Source organism: Mustela erminea, chromosome 20 (genome assembly GCF_009829155.1).
Source record: "Mustela erminea isolate mMusErm1 chromosome 20, mMusErm1.Pri, whole genome shotgun sequence".
In the NCBI taxonomy this organism is placed as follows: domain Eukaryota; kingdom Metazoa; phylum Chordata; class Mammalia; order Carnivora; family Mustelidae; genus Mustela; species Mustela erminea.
Genome location: NC_045633.1, coordinates 15,025,076 through 15,042,291, shown reverse-complemented (window position 1 = coordinate 15,042,291; position 17,216 = coordinate 15,025,076). Strand labels below are relative to the sequence as shown.

Genomic DNA, 17,216 nt, shown 5'->3' with positions numbered 1-17,216 from the left:
TGAAACTCTGTCCCCATTAACCGACAACCCCTGAACCGCCGCTTCTACCAGCAGCTGGAGTCCTGGGCTCCATGGTTGTGACTACTCGAGGTGCCTCCCCTAAGTGGACTCCGAGAACCTGGGTCTCCATGACCAGCTTCCTTCATTGAGCATAATGTCCTCAGGGTTCGTCCATTCGTAGCAAGTGTCAGAAGGTCTAGACTTTATCTATTGTATATATCACAGTATGGAGGTACAGATTCCTGCTGGAGTCCGGACTTTCCATTCCTTTCGGTATGTGCCCAGAAGTGGCAGTTGCTGGATCCTATGGTGATTCTATGTTTAATTTTTTAAGGAACCATCATCATGTTTTCCAGAATGGCTGTGTCTTTTTTTTTTTTTTTTTTTTTTTTTTTGCATTTCCATCCACAGTACACAAGAGTTCTAATTTTTTCCCTCATCGTTGCTAACATTTATTTCCTAATTTCTTTTTCTTACAGAAGCTCTTCTGGTGGGTGGGAGGAGCTAGGTCGTTGTGGTTTTGACTCACATTCCCCTGACGATGGGCGATACTGAACATCTCACATGCCTGTCGTCTTTGGAGAAATGTCATCTTTGGAGAAATGTCTATTCCGGTCCTTGGACCATTTTCTCTAACATTTGCAGATTTATTTTTAGTTAATCCCCCATGTGGGGCTCAAACTCGTGACTCCAAGATCAAGGGTCACATGCCCTGCCTTCGACCATTTCTTAATCAGGTTGTTCTGTTGGTGGTGAGTTTGCAGGAGTTCGTTATATATTCAGAGTATTTACCCCGTCATCAGATAAAATTTGCAAAGATTTTCTCCCATCCCATAGGCTGCCTTTATACTCTGTCGATTGTCCTTTTGTGCACAGAAGTGTCTACCCCTGATGAAGTGCAGTTTGTTTGTCTTTAGATGACTGGGCCCTTGGTGCCTCTCTAAGGACTCCATCAGAGCCAACGTCATGAAGCCTTTCCCCTATATTCTGAGGGCTTTATGCTTTCAGTTTTTATATTTAGACATCTGATCCATTTTTTAAAAAGATTTTATTTATTTGACAGAGATCACAAGTAGGCAGAGAGGCAGCAGAGAGAGAGGAAGGGAAGCAGTCTCCCTGCTGAGCAGAGAGCCCGATGCGGGGCTCGATCCCAGGACCCTGAGATCATGACCTGAGGTGAAGGCAGAGGCTTAACCCACTGAGCCACCCAGGCGCCCCGACATCTAATCCATTTTGAGCAAGTGTTCATATGTGGTATCAAGTAAGGGTCCAAGGTCATCCTTTGGGATGTAGACACCCATCCTCCCCGCGCTGCTTCCCCACTATTTGATGGAAAGACTGTGCTTTGTCCATTGTATGGTCTTGCCAATCTTGTGAGAAGTCACAAGGGTTTACTTCACTTCTGGGCTCTCTATTCTGTCCCCCTGGTCTGTATATCTTGTGTTAGTACCATAGTGCTTTGATTGCTGCAGCTTTGTTAGGAGTTTGTTATAAGTTCGATACCAGGAAGTGTAAAACCTCTTTGCTCTTTTTCAAGATTGCTTTGGCTATTTGGGGGGCCTTGAGAATCCATATGACTTTTAGGTTGGATTTTTTTAAAAAAAGATTTTATTTATTTGACAGAGAGACAGCAAGAGAGGGAGCTCAAGCAGGGGGAGTGGGAGAGGGAGAAGCAGGCTTCCTGGCTGGACAGGGAGCCCGATGCGGGGCTCGATCCCAGGACCCTGGGATCATGACCTGAGCTGAAGGCAGATGCTTAACAACTGAGCCACCCAGGCGCCCCAATTTTTCTTTTTTCACTATCTGTAGGAAAGGGCTATTGGGATTTTGATGGGGTTTCCTTTAAGTCCATAGATCCCTGGGTAGTATTGACATCCTAATGATATTAAGTATTCCAATCTATTAATATGGGATATTTTCCCATTTCTTTGTATCTTTAACTTCTTTCAGCAATGTTTCATAGTTGGTCGTATATGGGTCTTTCAGCTTCTTGGTTAAATTTATTCCAAGTATTTTATCTCTTTGAATACTAACGTAAATGAAACTTATTCTCCTCACTTCCGTTAGGTTAGTGTATAGAAATGCAAGTTTTTGTATTGATGTTGCAGTTTTTGTGTTGATTTTATATTCTGCGACTTTGGCAAATTTATTCTAATGGAGGATGTATGTGTGTCATCTTTAGGGTTTTCTGCAGGGACAGAAGGTTTTGTGTCTGTTTACATGTTCGTTTTGTCTGAGAAGAGACAGTAATTAACAGAGAGAATTTCTTCCTTATCAATTTGGATGCCTTAATTTTTTTTCCTGGACTAATCACTCTGGCTAGCACTCCTAATGCTGCACGTAATAGAAGAGGCCAACATAGCCGCCCCTGTTAGTTCTGATCTCAGAGTAAAAGCCTTCAGCTTCTTACCATCGGATATGTGATCTGCGGGCTTCTCGAGCGTGCCTTTTATTAGTTGGTTTCCTTCTAGTCTGTGTGCTGAGTGTTTTCATCATGAAAGGATACTGAATTTTTGTCCAGGTGTTTTCTTTGCATCAACGGAGACAAGCGTGTGGTTTTTGACCTTCATTCTGGGAATGGGTTATACACTATTAATTTTCCTATGTCTACCCACCCTTGCATTTCAGGAGTAAATCGCACTTGGTTGTGGTGTATAACCCCCCCCCCCGCCCCGCCATGCTCTCTTGACTTCTGTCGGCTAGTACTCTTCTCTGTCTTTGTTCTTCTTTAGGATTTTGCATCTATATTATCCTATTTATCAGGGATCTTGGTCTCTAGTTTGTTTTTTTTCTTCTCGAAGTATCTTTCTCTGGCTTTGGTATGGCGGGAATTCTGGCCTCATAGGGATCTGGACATGTTTCCTCTTTCATGTTTTGTAAGCGTTTGAGGAGGATTGCTTTTCATTCCTTAAATGCTTGGGAGACTTCACTAGTGAAGACTGGGATTTTTTTTTTTTTTCTTTCTTTTTCCTCCTTTGTGAGGACGTTTTTAGTTACTGTTTGAATCCTCTCACTACTTACAGGGCTGTTTGGATTTCTACTCCTTCACGATTCAGTCCTGGCAAGTTACAGGTTTCTAGGAATTTAACCATTTCATTTAGGTTGTCCATTTGTCATACAGTTGTTCATAGTACTTCTAAAATCTTTTTTAAAGATTTTATTTAGTTATTTGAGACAGAGAAACAGCACGAGAGTGGGAAGGAAGAGCGGGAAGCAGGCTCTGCACCAAGCCGGAGCCCAATGTGGGACTCAACCCCGGGACTCTGGGATCATGACCGGAGCCAAAGGCAGTCAATTTAACAAACTGAACCCCCCAGGCACCCCTATTTTTAGTTTTTAAAAGATTTTATTTACTTAATAGAGGGAGAGAGCACAGCAGGGGGAGCAGTAGAGGGAGAGGGAAAAGCAGGCTCCCTGCTGGGCAGGGAGTCAGATATGGGGCTCGATCCCAGGACCCTGGGATCATGACCTGAGCCAAAGGCAGATGATGAACCATCTGAACCACCCAGGCGCCCCAGTCCTTTTTATTTTTGTAAAAATTGGCTGCAATTTCTTCTATTTCGTTTCTGATTTTAGGTGAATCCTTTTTTTTTTTTTAAATCAGCCAATCTAGCTAAGTTTTGCCAGTTTTATTTGTCTGAAAAAAAAAATTACTGATAGTCTCTGAATCTGTGTGATTTCCTCCTACTAGTTTTGGGTTCACTTTTTTTTTTTTTTTTTAATTTGTTAAGGTGTTAAAGTTAGGTTGTTGATCTGAGATCTTTTTTCATGTAAGTATTTACAGGAAAAGAATATAAATTTCCTTCTTGGCATTGCTTTCTCTAAATATCTTGGTTTGGGCTTTTTTTTTTTTTATTTTCATTTCATCATGCTTTCAAGATATTTGCTCATTTACCCTGTGATTTCTTTGACCCATTGGTCAAGAGGATGTTGTTTAATTTTGCACAATTTTTTATTTTTCCCATCTTCCACTTGCTACTGATTTCTAGTTGCAAGTTTCTAGGATCTCAGTTTTCAAAATTTTATTAAGGCTTATTTTGTGGGGGCATTGGTTGAACATCTGCCTTCGGCTCAGGTCATGATCTCAGGGCTCTGGGGATCAAACCTCATGTCGGGCTCCCTGCTTTTCCCTCTCCCTCCGCTGCTCCCCCTGCTTGTGCTCTGTCAAATGAATACATAAAACCTTAATAAAAAAAACTTATTTTGTGGTGTAACATATGGTCTGTTCAGGAGAATGTTCTATGTGTACTTGAGAAAACTACATATTCTGTGGCTGTTGGGTGGAGGCTGTGCGTGTTTTTAGGTCCCGTTGACCTGCCGTGCTGCTCAGGTTCTCCATTCATTTCGTGGGCATCTTTCTGGTTCCATCCATGGTTGAAAGTGGGCGGGGGGGGGGGGGTTGGATGGGCTGAAGATCTCAATGTGGAACTATTTTTTTTTAAAGATTTGATTTATTTGAGAGAGAGAACATGACTAGGGGAGAGAGACAGGAGAAGCAGACTCCCCACCGAGCAGAGAGCCCGATGCGTGGCTCCATCCCAGGACCCTGAGATCGTGACTTGAACCAAAGGCAGATGCTTCACCGACTGCGCCCCCCAGGTGCCCTCAGTGGAGAACTCTTTTTCCCCCTTCGATTCTGTCCCTCTTTGCTTCTGATACTGAGAAGCTCGGATGCCTGATGCATTTATACTTAAAATTGTTGTTCTTGGAGTATTGATCCCTTGATTGTCACATAATGTCCTTTCCTGTCCCTTTTAACAGTTATTTTTTTCTTAAATCTGGTGTTTCCGATATCGGCACAGCTCCCCGTGCTCTCTCCTGGTTACTCTTTGTAGAGAATCTCTCTTTCCATCCTTCGGCTTTCAACCTGTGTGTGTCCTCAGATCAAAAGCCAGTCGTCCGCAGTCGGCATGAAGTCCGTTACTGGACTTTTCACCTCCAGAATTTGGTGATTACAGTTTCTCTTTGTTGAAAGTCTCCTGCTCGTACGTGGTTTTCTTCGCAGCATTTAGCTGTCCGCCTGCCTTCTCCTTCAGGTGACGGAGGGTATTTCGGAGGGTGGTTTTAAAGTGTCTGCCATGAAAGTCCGAGAGGCCTCTGTACCCTGGATGTTGGTTTCTGGAGGTTTGCTGTACTCCTTTGAATGGGCCCTCCTTCCGGGGCTGCTTTGTATGTTTGATCATCTTTGGTTGAAAACTGGGCGTTTAAAAAGACCGCCACCTCTCCAAGTCTTCCCAGGGGAAGACTTGCATGGATCAGCCCAGGGGAAAGGCACAGGGCTCTTGCAAGGGCTGTGTCTTCCCTGGGCCTGTGTGTGTGCTTTAATTCCACACCCCAGAACACTCAGTTGCTTTTATATACCTTAATTTCCCTTGGAGCCTCACCCCTGCTTCTAATGGGTTTGGATACAGCATTGCATTCCTCTAGCTGTGATCTCACCCCTAGCCCCCTGGGGTTCTGCAGACTCCTTGAAGCCCCCTCCGGCACGGACAGGTACCCGTAACTGCTTTCAGCAACTTCCATCCCGACATCCAGACTCTGCCACCATTCTCACCAGCACCCCGAGCCCTCTGGCAGCCCCCAGGTGCATCCGAACATCGAAAGCCAAGTTCCACGTTTTTCCTTCCACCCCGAGGATGGAGTCAGGAATGGGCTGGCTTACTTGAAACCGTACTGGAACAGGCAAGCAGAAACCACCCCAGGGCTCCCTACCGTCTTGTGCTTGCTTCTGATTGGGTACCCATTTGGAGGTTGCTGCTGCTCTTCAAGTTGTCAGAGTACTGTGGTCCATTTTATTATACATTTGGTATTTCCAAGGAGTGAGGGTCTGGGCTTCTGGGCCTGCCATCTTGCCAATGTCACTTGCCCTTCTCTGGATTTTGATCAAGGTATTTCCAACGCGTTATTAGCTAGCCCACCAGAAGCCTTCTGCATGATCTCCCTTCGTCAGTATGTCCCTCGGATCCCACAGATTGTTGAATTTGGCTTATTGCTGTATATTGTTGTATTTGGCTTATTGCTTATTGATCTCTGTACTTGAGGGCACCATTGGGCTTCTTCCTATATTCTTGTGGGATGTTCGTATCATCCTACTTCATCAAAATGTGAAGAGAAAGGTTTTCTTTTTCTCTTCTGGAACAGGGGATAGTCAATGGTTACGACTTGCCTGTTGCAATCTGGTCCTGGTGTGTCACAGTTACAACTTCTTGTTTTGAAATAATGCTACATTTGCAGGAAGTTCAACGGTAGGAAGTACAGAGCCTGTGTATCTCCCAGTTCCTCCCCATGGTCACATCTTCCGTTATTATTAGTACCACATCAAAACCCAGAAACGGACGTTGGTAGAAATGCACATATGTCGTTCTGACATCTCATCCCAGGCGCGGACTTGTGTTACGACTTCTACCATCAGAAGCCGGAATTGTTTCTACCAGCACACACATCTCCCTTGTGCCACCACAGGGCAGTGGCCACAACCGCTCCTTCCCCCACCACCCCTGACCCCCCGCAGCCACTAACTTACTCTCCATCTTTATAACCGGTCATTTTCAGATTGTTATAAAAACAAAATCTGATAACATGTGACCTTCTGAGTCTGGCTTTCTATTGATTCAGCGTAATGCTCTCAAGATTCATCTGAGTTGTTGCCTGTGTCAGGAGTGTGTTCCTTTCTGGGGCGCCTGGGTGGCTCAGTCGTTGGGCATCTGCCTTTGGCTCAGGTCACGATCTCCGGGTCCTGGGATCGAGCCCCGCATCGGGCTCCCTGCTCCACGAGGAGCTGCCTCCTCTCGCTCTCTCTCTGCCTGCTTGTGCGTGCTCTCTGTCAAATTTTTAAAAAAAGGATGCTCCTTTTCATTGCTGAGTAGAATCCCAGGGAAGAGGGTCGTACCAAAAGTAGGCTCTTCTGGTTGTTTTAAGTTCTGGGCTATTAAAATACTGTGTTCGAATACTCACATACAGGCTTTTGCCCGAAGCACGTTTCTTAATTTCTGTGGGGCGAAGGTCTAGGAATGCAATTGCTGGAACAACCGGTCAGCGCGTGCTTAGCTTTTTCCAGAGTGACTGTACCGTTTCCCATTCTCCTGCCAGCAGTACACACAAGAACCAGCTTCTCCACGTTTTTGCCAGTATTTGGTGTTATTTTTTTTAACTGTCCTGGTCGGTATGTAGTGGTCTCATGTCCCTGAGGGTTGGAGCTGTTCCTCATTTTTTGTGTGTGCCACTCGTATGTCCTCTTAAGTGAAACGTCTCCAGGGGTTTTGCCCATTTTCCATTTTGTTTTTTGGTTTCTTAACTGTTACATTTGAATTTACATATAAGATAGGAGTCTTGTGTCAGATATAAGCCTTGTATTTTCTTTGTCTTTCCACAGTCTTAAAAGAAGATCTTTCACAGAACAGAATAATTTTAACCTTGATGAAATCTATTTTTTGGTGTCCTCTTCCCTCAGCTTTCCCTGATGTTTTTTTTTTTAAGATTTTTTTTTATTTATTTATCAGAGAGAGAGAGGGGGAGAGAGCGAGCACAGGCAGACAGAATGGCAGGCAGAGGCAGAGGGAGAAGCAGGCTCCCTGCGGAGCAAGGAGCCCGATGTGGGACTCGATCCCAGGACGCCGGGATCATGACCTGAGCCGAAGGCAGCTGCTTAACCAACTGAGCCACCCAGGCGTCCCTTCCCTGATGTTTTTTAGAGAAACATTTTAGCCTATAGGTTCAGCTGACTGAAGGGCTAGGAGACTCTGGAGGTTAAACATTCTTTCTCCAATCACCGGATTTTAACCTGCGTCTGGAAATTGATCAGTGAAGTTGGCGAATGGTTTTTCAAAATCGCCGCTGATCTGTAGTTTCGACTTCTTGTTCGTTCCATTAATTTCTCCCTCCTGCGTCCCCTGGTTCACACGGAGGACCAGCCAACACTTTCCCTAACGGACAGTAGACACTTCAGACTGGACAGTCGTTGCCAGCACTCTGCTGTTGCAACACAGAGGCAGCCACGGATGGTGAGGGGGAGTGTCCATCCGCGGGGAGGACATTTGCAGATAACTCCGGTCAGAGTTGAGCTGGGTTTCAAATCCAATGAGGCAGTTGTTCTTTTAGTCCTTTAAAGGTGCATATTCTACCACGTTTGGTCCTTGCTGGTGGGACACTGGTCGTCTACTTGTTCCTTCAAAGATCCACGCTGATGAGCCTTAATAAGAGGGGGGGATACCTTGTGCTTCTGGAATCCAGGGAGTTCCAGCTCTCAAACCTCTTTACTTTCTGTGAGACTGTTTTATATTTTTTTGTTCATTGATTTTTTTTCTTTAAATATTTATTTTTAGAGAGAGAGCACATGAGCTGGCGGGAGGGAGAGAGAGAATGTTAAGCAGGCTCCACGCTTAGTGCAGAGCCAGACATGGGGCCTGACCCCACGACCCTGAGATCATGACCTGAGCTAAAATCAGGAGTCAGACACTTAACAGATTTGGGGTGCCTGGGTGGCTCGGAGGGTTACGTTTTAAATTTCAGTTAATATATGTATTTAATAGTTTTAAATTCTAGCATCTGAAGGTCTTACAGCATGGGTAAGAGTCGTTGTCTGACCAGACTCTACTTGGGCTCTGTGGAAATCTCAGTGAGGTCTTCTTTAGGGGTTGCTAGACCCTGGGCCAGGTCTAGCAAACCTTCTGCTAGGTCAGTTAAGCCAGGATGACGGGTCCCCTCGCCATCTGACAGGGTTCCTCCGATCGGCCGGGGCTGCCTCTAGCAAGTTCCTGGCAGGGTGGGTTCGCAGAACTGCACCGTCCCCGATGGTTCCTCTTGGTAATTTTGCATCCACCCCCACCCCCACCCGGGCCCTGCTCCTTGACTCTCAGTCCCAACTTTTCCCTGTTGTAACCAGAGCCTGATCTCTCTCCCCTCTATGGTCAGACCCCCTTGCAGTGGTTCCTGTCCCGCTCCAATAGTCCCCTAAATACAGCTGCCTGACGCTTCTTTCCCGCGTGTCATGAATAATGTTTCCTTTACTCCTGCTCTGTGGTGCACGTGCTGACTTCCATCCCCGAGCTGTGGGGCTTTAGCTGTGGGAATCGGAATCTTGCCTAACAGCGGCTGCCGCAGGGCTTTCCAGACCTTGGAGAGACTGAACATTCAAACCCCTTAGTGGCAGATCTGTGGCTTTGCGGTTTGGGGAGGTGAGGTTATCATTGTCTACGCTACCGTCTCCTCTGTCAGCTCCCGGGACTCACTGGACTTGGCTTGGGCAGGGCATTCTTGGGGCCTCTCCTTCCCAGTAAGTGCTCCTTTGCACAACACTTTGTCGTAACTCTCAGCTCCTGCCGGGCGGACAGGCACTCCGTTGTCAGGCCGTGAACTAAGAGACAGTAACTAGTTTTCCCTCCAGGAGGGAAGGCAGGGGTCGGCCGCACGGAGGGCTGGGGCGGCTTACCACACTGTGGAGGAGAGTCCAGGGGCACGAAGGCCCGGGCACACAAGTGGACGTAGGCAGCCGCCAGGTTACAGGCCAGGTGGAGCTCCTGAGGGCCACAGGCGTCCTGGACGCACAGGCTCAGGAATGGCACGGGGTCCACCTGAAAGCCAGCACCCAGAGTCACGGTCCTTGCCTGCTGCACCCTTGGGAGTAGCTCAGGGGAGGGGCGGAGGCGAGATCAGGGCCACTTTTGGTCTCCTGGTCCACCTGCTGCATGGTTTCTGCTGGGGGCCGGACCCCGCCTGACACTCACCACCCTGAAGCAGTTCCTCAGGCAGGAACGGGGGTCCTGGAAGAAGGCCCAGCAGGTGGGGCTCTGGCCGGGGCACTCCTGAGTTTTTTCCATGGCCTTGCAGTCGCCACCCACCTGGAGAGGCAAAGCCCAGACTCAGGCCTCCTGCCTGGACCTCCACCTTCTTGGGCAGCTAGAGCAGGTACATTAGTCTTCAGAGGCAATGACCACCCCCCCCCTCGGCCTGGGACGTTGTCTCCAGAGTATGCCTGCCCGCAGCCATTCTCTACCCTCAGCGCCCCTGGGATGCACGAGCCTGCGGGGGGAGGGGCTGGTGCACCAGCTCACCTGCCAGGCCAGGGCGAGCTCCTCCAGGCTGTGAGCCACTGTGCCGTCCGGCAGTGTCCGCTCATTGGCCGCCTCATTGTCATTGGTGCCCAGAAGGCCAGCAGATACCCCTGTTGCAAGGGGGCCATGGGGGAGTCTGTCCTGTACCAGGTTCCAGGGTTGCCCTGCTCTCCACCCCTGATGCCCACACCACCACCGGGGCTCTGACTCTCCCTCTGAGGGAGAGGAAAAGAGAGAGAAAGGCAAGGAAGGGAGGAAAGCGTCTGTGCCCCCATCTGGACCTTCCTCCTGCCCGCCATCCTCATCCTGAGTAGCCTGGACCTTCCTCCTGCCCGCCATCCTCATCCTGAGTAGCCTGGGCCTTCCTCCTGCCCGCCATCCTCATCCTGAGTAGCCTGGGCCTTCCTCCTGCCCGCCATCCTCATCCTGAGTAGCCTGGACCTTCCTCCTGCCCGCCATCCTCATCCTGAGTAGCCTGGGCCAGCAGGAAAGCTGTCTAACCTGATCGAGGGGAGCATGCGGGAGCTGCCCTCAACCCTGAGGGGAACCTTCCCGAAAAGGGGCAGAACATGGGGCCAGGGAGCACTGGGCTCCTTTCCTGGCCATGGGAACGGGGGCCAGTACATTGACCTCAGTCAGGTCACACCTACTACAGCCCACAGTGGGGAGGAGAGAAGGAGGCAGTCATGGGATTAGAGAGGCAGGGTCAAGGCCAGTGGGCACAGAGCCGAGCAGTGGGGACGGTGACCGCACTGGCACGATCCAGCAGGGGCCAGCGCCCTGGGACCCCCTTCCCACCTGAGTCCTTCAGACTGTTCTTCTCCTGCCTGCTTAGGTTGTAAGCCCTAAGGAGCAGCGGCAGGGGGAGGGAGTCCGTGGGTGTCCTACCCACCGCCCCTCAAGAGCACCCCTCGCCAGGGCTCTGCTGGCCTCAGCCCTGGAAGCTGACTGTGGCCTCAGCACGGCCAGCAGCACCGGCTTGGAGGCTGCCCCCCAGGGCCCAGACCCACCGTGGAGCCAGAGGCCCAGAGTCAGGCTGCAGAGGCCGGCTCGGACGTCACAGGTGACAGAGACGCCGTCCTCACTGCTCAGCTCAACCCGGGGGACATCCGTGCTCGTCTTGGCGGGAGGCGGATCCACACGTGGACAGCTCTGTGTCAGCCGGGAGGAGTCGTGGAACCTGTAGGTCTGGGGGCCGGACGGGGCAGAGCGGACAGGTGGTGGGCGATGTGGGGTGCCGGGGGGGAAGGGTCAGGGGCCCAGGACACAGGTGTGTGGAGGCAGGAACGTGTCGTCGGCCTGGGCCACCTGCCCCTCACCCGGTCGCGTGCTCACCTGCAGGCTCGGGTAGACGACCAGGGTGGTGCGATTCAGCTCCACGGACAGGGACAGGAGCCCCGAGGGGGCCCGGCTCAGTGTCAGCGAGAACGTGTCACGGGCAAAGTCCTTGGCCAGCAGCAGACGGCCACAGCGCACACCCAGGCTCCACACCTGGCCATCGAAGGTCACCACGTGCCTGGCTCCGGCCACCACAGCGTGGTCTGGGAGGAAGCAAGCCCAGGACAGGTAAGACGGGTCAGCTCTGCCCGCTGGCCTGGGGGCCCTGCACCCAGGGGAACCCCAGGGTGTCCGGGGCCTCTCAGGCCAGTGTCCTCTTAGACGCCCCACTGGGGCGAAGGGGTGTCTATCCCCAGGTCTTCTCCCCCCCAACCCCGCAGCCCAGCACCCCGAGCTGAGCCGGCTCCAGCCAAGTCATGATAAAAAGAAAGGGCTGATCCATGATTTCATTTATCTAGAACAGGCAGATCCACGGAGCCCAAGGTGACGGCTAAGGGACCGAGGATGCTTATGAGGTAATGAAAATGCTCTCCAATTTATGGGAGGGGGGGTGTATCTTTGTGAATATACCCAAAGCCGCCGAACTACATGCTTGAAATAAATGGTGTTGTATGTGAATTATGGGTCAGTGAAGCAATTGAACACCAACCACTGTAAAAAAAAAAAAGTGCACAAAACTATGGCTAAAGACTCCACCCAGTGTAAGGAAGGTACCAATGTAAGGGGGCCTAGCTCTGCCCTCTTTAAGGTGGGCAGAAGATGGTCTGACAAGGGGCCAGCGTGACCCACCAGGCCCGTTCCCCTGGTGAGCAGTGACGTGGGGTGGCGTCTGGATGGGCGGAGCTGGGGGCTTGGGGGCTGCACTAGTGGACACAGTCCCAGGCCAGGGAGCTGGAGGCCCGCCCAGCCACACAAGGAGGGTCCTGAACACCCCTTCACCAGCAATCAGAGCTGAAGGTGATACGTGTAAGGAACCCCAAGACCAGATGGTCTGAGCTCACCGTGCTGCCTAACAGAGACCGTAGCCCCTGACTCTAAGACGGGGTCTGCGTGCCCCGAGCCTCAGCATTCCCGCATGGACGCTGACCCCCCCAGCCCTACCAGGCCCTGAGGGCCACCCCTGCCCATGGACTTGAGACCTACCCCCGCATCAAGGAGCTCGGCTCACAGACCACACATGTCTGTGACCCAGACGGGTGAGCTGTGTTGCCACCTCCCCTGGACAAAGGGGAAACCAAGGCCCAGAGAGAGGAGAAGACATGCCCAGGCCCCACTGGGCACGAGCTGGATGCAAACTCCCTCGGGGCCCCAAGCCCCTGGAGCCGCATCTGGTCCAGGCCCAGCCCGTGGCAGCAGGCCCTGCCTGACCCGGAGTCTGGACTCAATTAGCCGCCTTCCGGCTCCAATTGGAGGTCTGCCTTTGTGGCTCCAGCTTTGTCCGGGGGGAGGGACAAAGCCCTGGCCTCGAGCCCTAAGCCGCTTGGCCCACTTTGGGCTTGGGCCTCCGGCTCAGGCTTTCCTACTGTGGCCCGAAGCCCGGAGCTGCAGCCCAGGCCTCATCCAGGATGACCTTGGGCAGTCCAGGGAGCTCTGGGCCCTTTGGTACTGGGCTCAGGCTCCAGAGGCCACCCAGGACAAGCCCCCCCTCTCTGCCTGCCCCTGCCACATCCCGCTGCCACATCGCACAGGGCCCAGGCCTTCCCCGGGGAGGAGGGGGGCCCGAGACTCACATTCGTGGGGGCTCTCCAGCCAGCGTCGCCGGAGCCCGTAGTACTCGGCCAGCAGGTTAGTCCTGGACAGCTCTCGGAGCGGCCGCAGCAGCTTCTCCACCACGTAGCTGGTCACCCGGGCCATGGCCAGGGGCTCGTCCCCCGCGGGCAGCAGTGGCAGAGTCACCAGCACCGAACAGTCCCTGGGGGGGGGGGGCATGGAGGAACTGGAGACCCCGGCCCGAGCCGTCTGTGCTTCAGGAACGAGCAAGACGCACTGGGGGGTCCGGGCTCGGACACAGGTGCCTGAGCTCCTGCTGGGCGTGGGAACGTGCGTGCTGCCCCCCAGGGCTGCGGGTCTGCGGGGCCATGTCTGGGGGAACCCTGAGGTGGGCAGGCACCCATCTGGGTGGATGAGGGCAGCAAAAGCATGGGAGAAAGGGGAGGTCAGAGCCAAAGGGGACCTTGGGAGTTCCTCCATCAAGGGAGGACCCTCAAACTCGGCGGAAAACGGGGGCTTAGGTCGACCTCATGGGGTGTAAGGGAGCCAAGAGGTCTCAGCATCTGTTCGGGCTGGAGGGGGATGGGGAATGGTGGCCGCCCTCGACCGTGGGTGGAGACGGGTGCAGGGGGCCAGCGGGGAGGGCTTTCACCTCCCCCAGGAGGCCAGAAGTGGCTCCGAGGCCTCCCTGCCCGGCGCAGCTCTTCCTCAGCACCAGCACCCGGTGGTGATCCCTTGCCAGCCGGGGCCGGCCTGGGGCAGGGAGGCAGGCAGGACAGGCCCCGCGGTACCTGGCTGAGATGCGGTACAGGGCCAGCACGGGCCGACAGAGCCTCCTCAGGGCCTGCGACAGACTGGCTTCGGCCCACGACAGCATCTGGCGGGCGGCCTGCGGGGGCAGGGGGAGCCATCAGGGTTGGCCCCGGCGGGCCGGCCCACATCCCACCCCTCACCCCACCTCACCAGCTCCACGGCTGCCCCGATGGGCCGGGGTGCCAGGGCCTGCCACAGCCGCATGGCCCCCTCCAGCCGCTTCCGCCACACCTCATCCAGGGGTCGCGGTGTCACCTCCAGGTAGGCGTCCTTCAGCGTGGCCAGGGGCCCTGCAACGGGGGGCCAACACCCACCGTGAGCCCCCTCCCCACGCCCCCACCTCCAGGGTCCAGGCAGCAGGCACGATGCCACGATCCCAGACCCCAGCCCCCTGGACCACCCCTTCATAGGGACAAGTGGCTTGTGCCCGACCCCCCCTTTCCCCACGAGTCCGGAATGGTGGGGTTCACCCAGGGGAGGCTTCCTACGTGCCCAGCCCCCAAGAAAACCCTCAGTGCAGGGTCTTCCCCAGCAGACCAGTGGTGAACACCTGTCATCACTGTGGGGTGCTGGAGAGATTGAGGGTGTCCTCCCCTAGAGAAGATTCCGGAAGCTTGGGCCTGCTTTTTCTCCCTTGCTCAGGCCTTGGCCTCTGTACCCCTTCCCTTTGCTGATCTTGCTCTGTGGGCTCCTGCTGTAACTAATCCTAGCCGCAAGCGTGAAGATAGTCTGAGAACTGAGCCCTAGCGAGCCGCGGGAGCTGGGGGGATTCTGACCCAGAGACAGAAGCGGGTGGGAGAGGAGGACCCGCGGGCAGCCCTGGTGCTCCCGGGGGGGAGGCCGGAGGTTCCCAGCATCACTCAGAGGACGCTCGGGGCAGCGGCTACTTAGTAACCACAACAGGAGCCCGAACCACACAGCCACACGTGTGCTAATCCCAGAACCAGAAACGGGCTGTGGAGTCTCCCAGCACTGGGCCCAACAGCAAGCAAGCTGAAACCCAAAAGAAGTCAGGCAGGAACTGGGAAAAAAAATCCCAGTCCCCAAAAAACTAAGGCAGCGGGCATGAGGCAGATGAGCTTGGGGACCTCCAGGAGCGGAGGCAGCGGACGGAACATGAAGGCAGCAGGCCCTGGAGGCTGCGCAGGCGGGGCGGGGCGGGGCGGGGCGGGGCTCCCGGGGGGGGGGGGTGGGGGGGCCTCGCTCACGCACTCACGTTCTAGCTCCTTCCGCAGCTGCTCCAGCCCCGCCTGCAGCCTGTCCAGGTAGAGGGGCACGTGGTGTGTCAGTGCCCGCCGGGCCTGGCTCTGGCCCCACGCTGTGGCCACTGCCCGGCCACTCGCCGCCAGGGCCCCCAGGCCCGCGTGGGACAACCGCAGGAGGGGGCCCACGGCGCTGTCCGGGGGCCCCGCCGGCCACACCTGGGCAGGGAAATCGAGGCAGGATCGGTGGGAGGATCTGGGGCCCCCTGCCTGGTGAGTGGAGGGCGTCTCCCCACAGCACCTCCCCTTCTCTAAGTGTGTCCCCGGCCCCCCAGTGCGGTCCACCCACCAGGTGCCAGAACCTCTCCACGTAGGCATCCAGGCCTCGGATCTCCCTCTCCAGCGGGGCTCCCCCCCGGGCCCCAATGGCTGCGATCCTGGACTGTGGACAGAGAGGGACAGGTTGGGGGCACCGGGGTTGGGGGGTGGTGCTTCATGGAATTGGAGGGGCCGACAGGTTCTTGGTGCCAGCCCTAGGGCCCCAGGATGTGTTTGCAGGCCCCAGAGCTGCCTCTGGTTCTCTGGGCCCTGTTGGACCCCAAGGCCTGGCACCCCTGGTGCCGGGGCCTCTGTCCCAGGGAGAACAGCGCCCCCCAGCCCCAGGCTGTCTCACCTCCACGCGGCCCAGCAGGGCTCCAGGGCAGCCATGCGCTGCCAGGCGGAGAACCTGGGGGGCAGCCTGCAGGCTCAGGCGTCCCAGGGGCTGCACGGGCCGCCCGCCGTCCAGGAGCAGGGCCTCCGCCTCGGCCGTCCGCCCGTGGGCACATGCCCGCAGCAGCACGCTCTCCTCTCGACGCCCTGGGGCCAGGAAGGGTCCTGCTGTTGCCCCCGGGGCTCGGCTGGCTGCCGCCCAGCTGTGCACACCACCTCCTCTCCACGAAGAGCTTCCCGTCACCCCGGGGCCCTAATGTTTGCGGGCCTGGAAGCGCACCACCCAAAGCAGCTTCCCAGCCCGGCGAGGCCTCGGGTCCTCCTTGCAGACCACACCCCCCTCCGCTCTGCCCACCTAGAGCCTCTGCCAGCCTCTCCAGGCATCACAAGCCCATGCAGGTGGCCGCAGGGAGCTCACCGTCTCCTCCAAGCTGGGGGTGCCGTGAAGTCCTAACGGGGCTCCCGCACTCAACTCTCAACACCCCAATCTCTGTCCTCTCTGAGGTCCAGCTGGGCCGCGCCGCAGCCATCTGAGCAGTCCCCGCTGTCTCTACTCACCTTCCTCGTGGGCCCCAGTGGCCTGGAGGCAGCTCTGGGCCCGGGACACCGACAGCCTCACTTTGTTGTCCCCGTGGTCCAGGATTCCCTCCAGCCGGACGCTGGCCTGAGAGGCCGAGGTGGACAGCCGGCCCCGCAGGCTGAGCTGCTGAGCCTTGGGGCTGAGGATCTGCGAGCAGGAGGACAGAGGGCAAAGTGAGGCCTGGCCCCCCGCTCTTGCTGGCCCCGGGTCCAGGGAGAGGAAAGGCAGCACCCACCCCCTGCCCCACATCTCCCACAGCATGGGGACAACTACGTATTTCCCTACAAGGTTCGCTACCCCTGCCAACTGCAGAAGGCAGTCCTCTGTTCAGCAGCCCCCTGATTCAGGGGGCTCCCTACAATGTTCCAGAAAATCCATCCGCAAGGTTTCCAGGTGCGCGGGGTACAGCCCAGAAAACCTTATGAAATTTTACAGCGTCGTGAGGACCAAACAAGGATGGGAAAGGCCTCTCTCCACCGCATGGACCCCCACTTGGGGCAGGGGCTCACTCCCCGGCTGGCGGGCTTAGGGCACTGCGATTCCAGAAGCTGGAGCGCCCAGGGGCCTGGTTGGCCGTCAGGGAAATGAAGCGGCCAGCCCCGGACCATCTTGGAAAGCCACGCTCTTTTGAAATCACCATGCTACAGTGCAGGGAAACAGGCAGAAAAGCCGTCCCCATCCAGCTCTGGAGGCCGGAAGGAAACACCCACCCCAGGAGCACCTACTATGCACGGGCACTGTGCAAACAGCTCTGCGGAGGAGGTGGGATTTGTGCCCACTGGACAGAGGAGACAACTGAGGTCAGAAGAAGGA

At 54.8% G+C, this 17,216-nt stretch overlaps 1 protein-coding gene across 5 annotated transcripts in view; it reads right to left on the bottom strand.

Moving 5' to 3' along the window:
* LOC116580920 overlaps positions 1-17,216 on the bottom strand; it is a 138,392-nt gene that overhangs the window by 3,404 nt on the left and 117,772 nt on the right. The window contains exons 60-72 of one of the 5 annotated variants that reach the window (XM_032327783.1): positions 16,382-16,550; positions 15,786-15,970; positions 15,462-15,554; positions 15,127-15,331; positions 14,061-14,200; positions 13,889-13,986; positions 13,118-13,299; positions 11,385-11,590; positions 11,060-11,237; positions 10,050-10,159; positions 9,723-9,836; positions 9,428-9,569; positions 7,735-8,188 (exon numbers count right to left, since the gene is read on the bottom strand). In XM_032327783.1, coding sequence (XP_032183674.1) covers positions 8,094-8,188; positions 9,428-9,569; positions 9,723-9,836; positions 10,050-10,159; positions 11,060-11,237; positions 11,385-11,590; positions 13,118-13,299; positions 13,889-13,986; positions 14,061-14,200; positions 15,127-15,331; positions 15,462-15,554; positions 15,786-15,970; positions 16,382-16,550 — 1,917 coding nt within the window. In that variant the 3' untranslated portion in view covers positions 7,735-8,093. Of the gene's footprint in view, positions 1-7,734; positions 8,338-8,471; positions 9,570-9,722; positions 9,837-10,049; positions 10,160-11,059; positions 11,238-11,384; positions 11,591-13,117; positions 13,300-13,888; positions 13,987-14,060; positions 14,201-15,126; positions 15,332-15,461; positions 15,555-15,785; positions 15,971-16,381; positions 16,551-17,216 lie in introns of those variants that run through there. The other 4 variants (XM_032327784.1, XM_032327786.1, XM_032327785.1 and 1 more) reach the window with 4 other exon arrangements.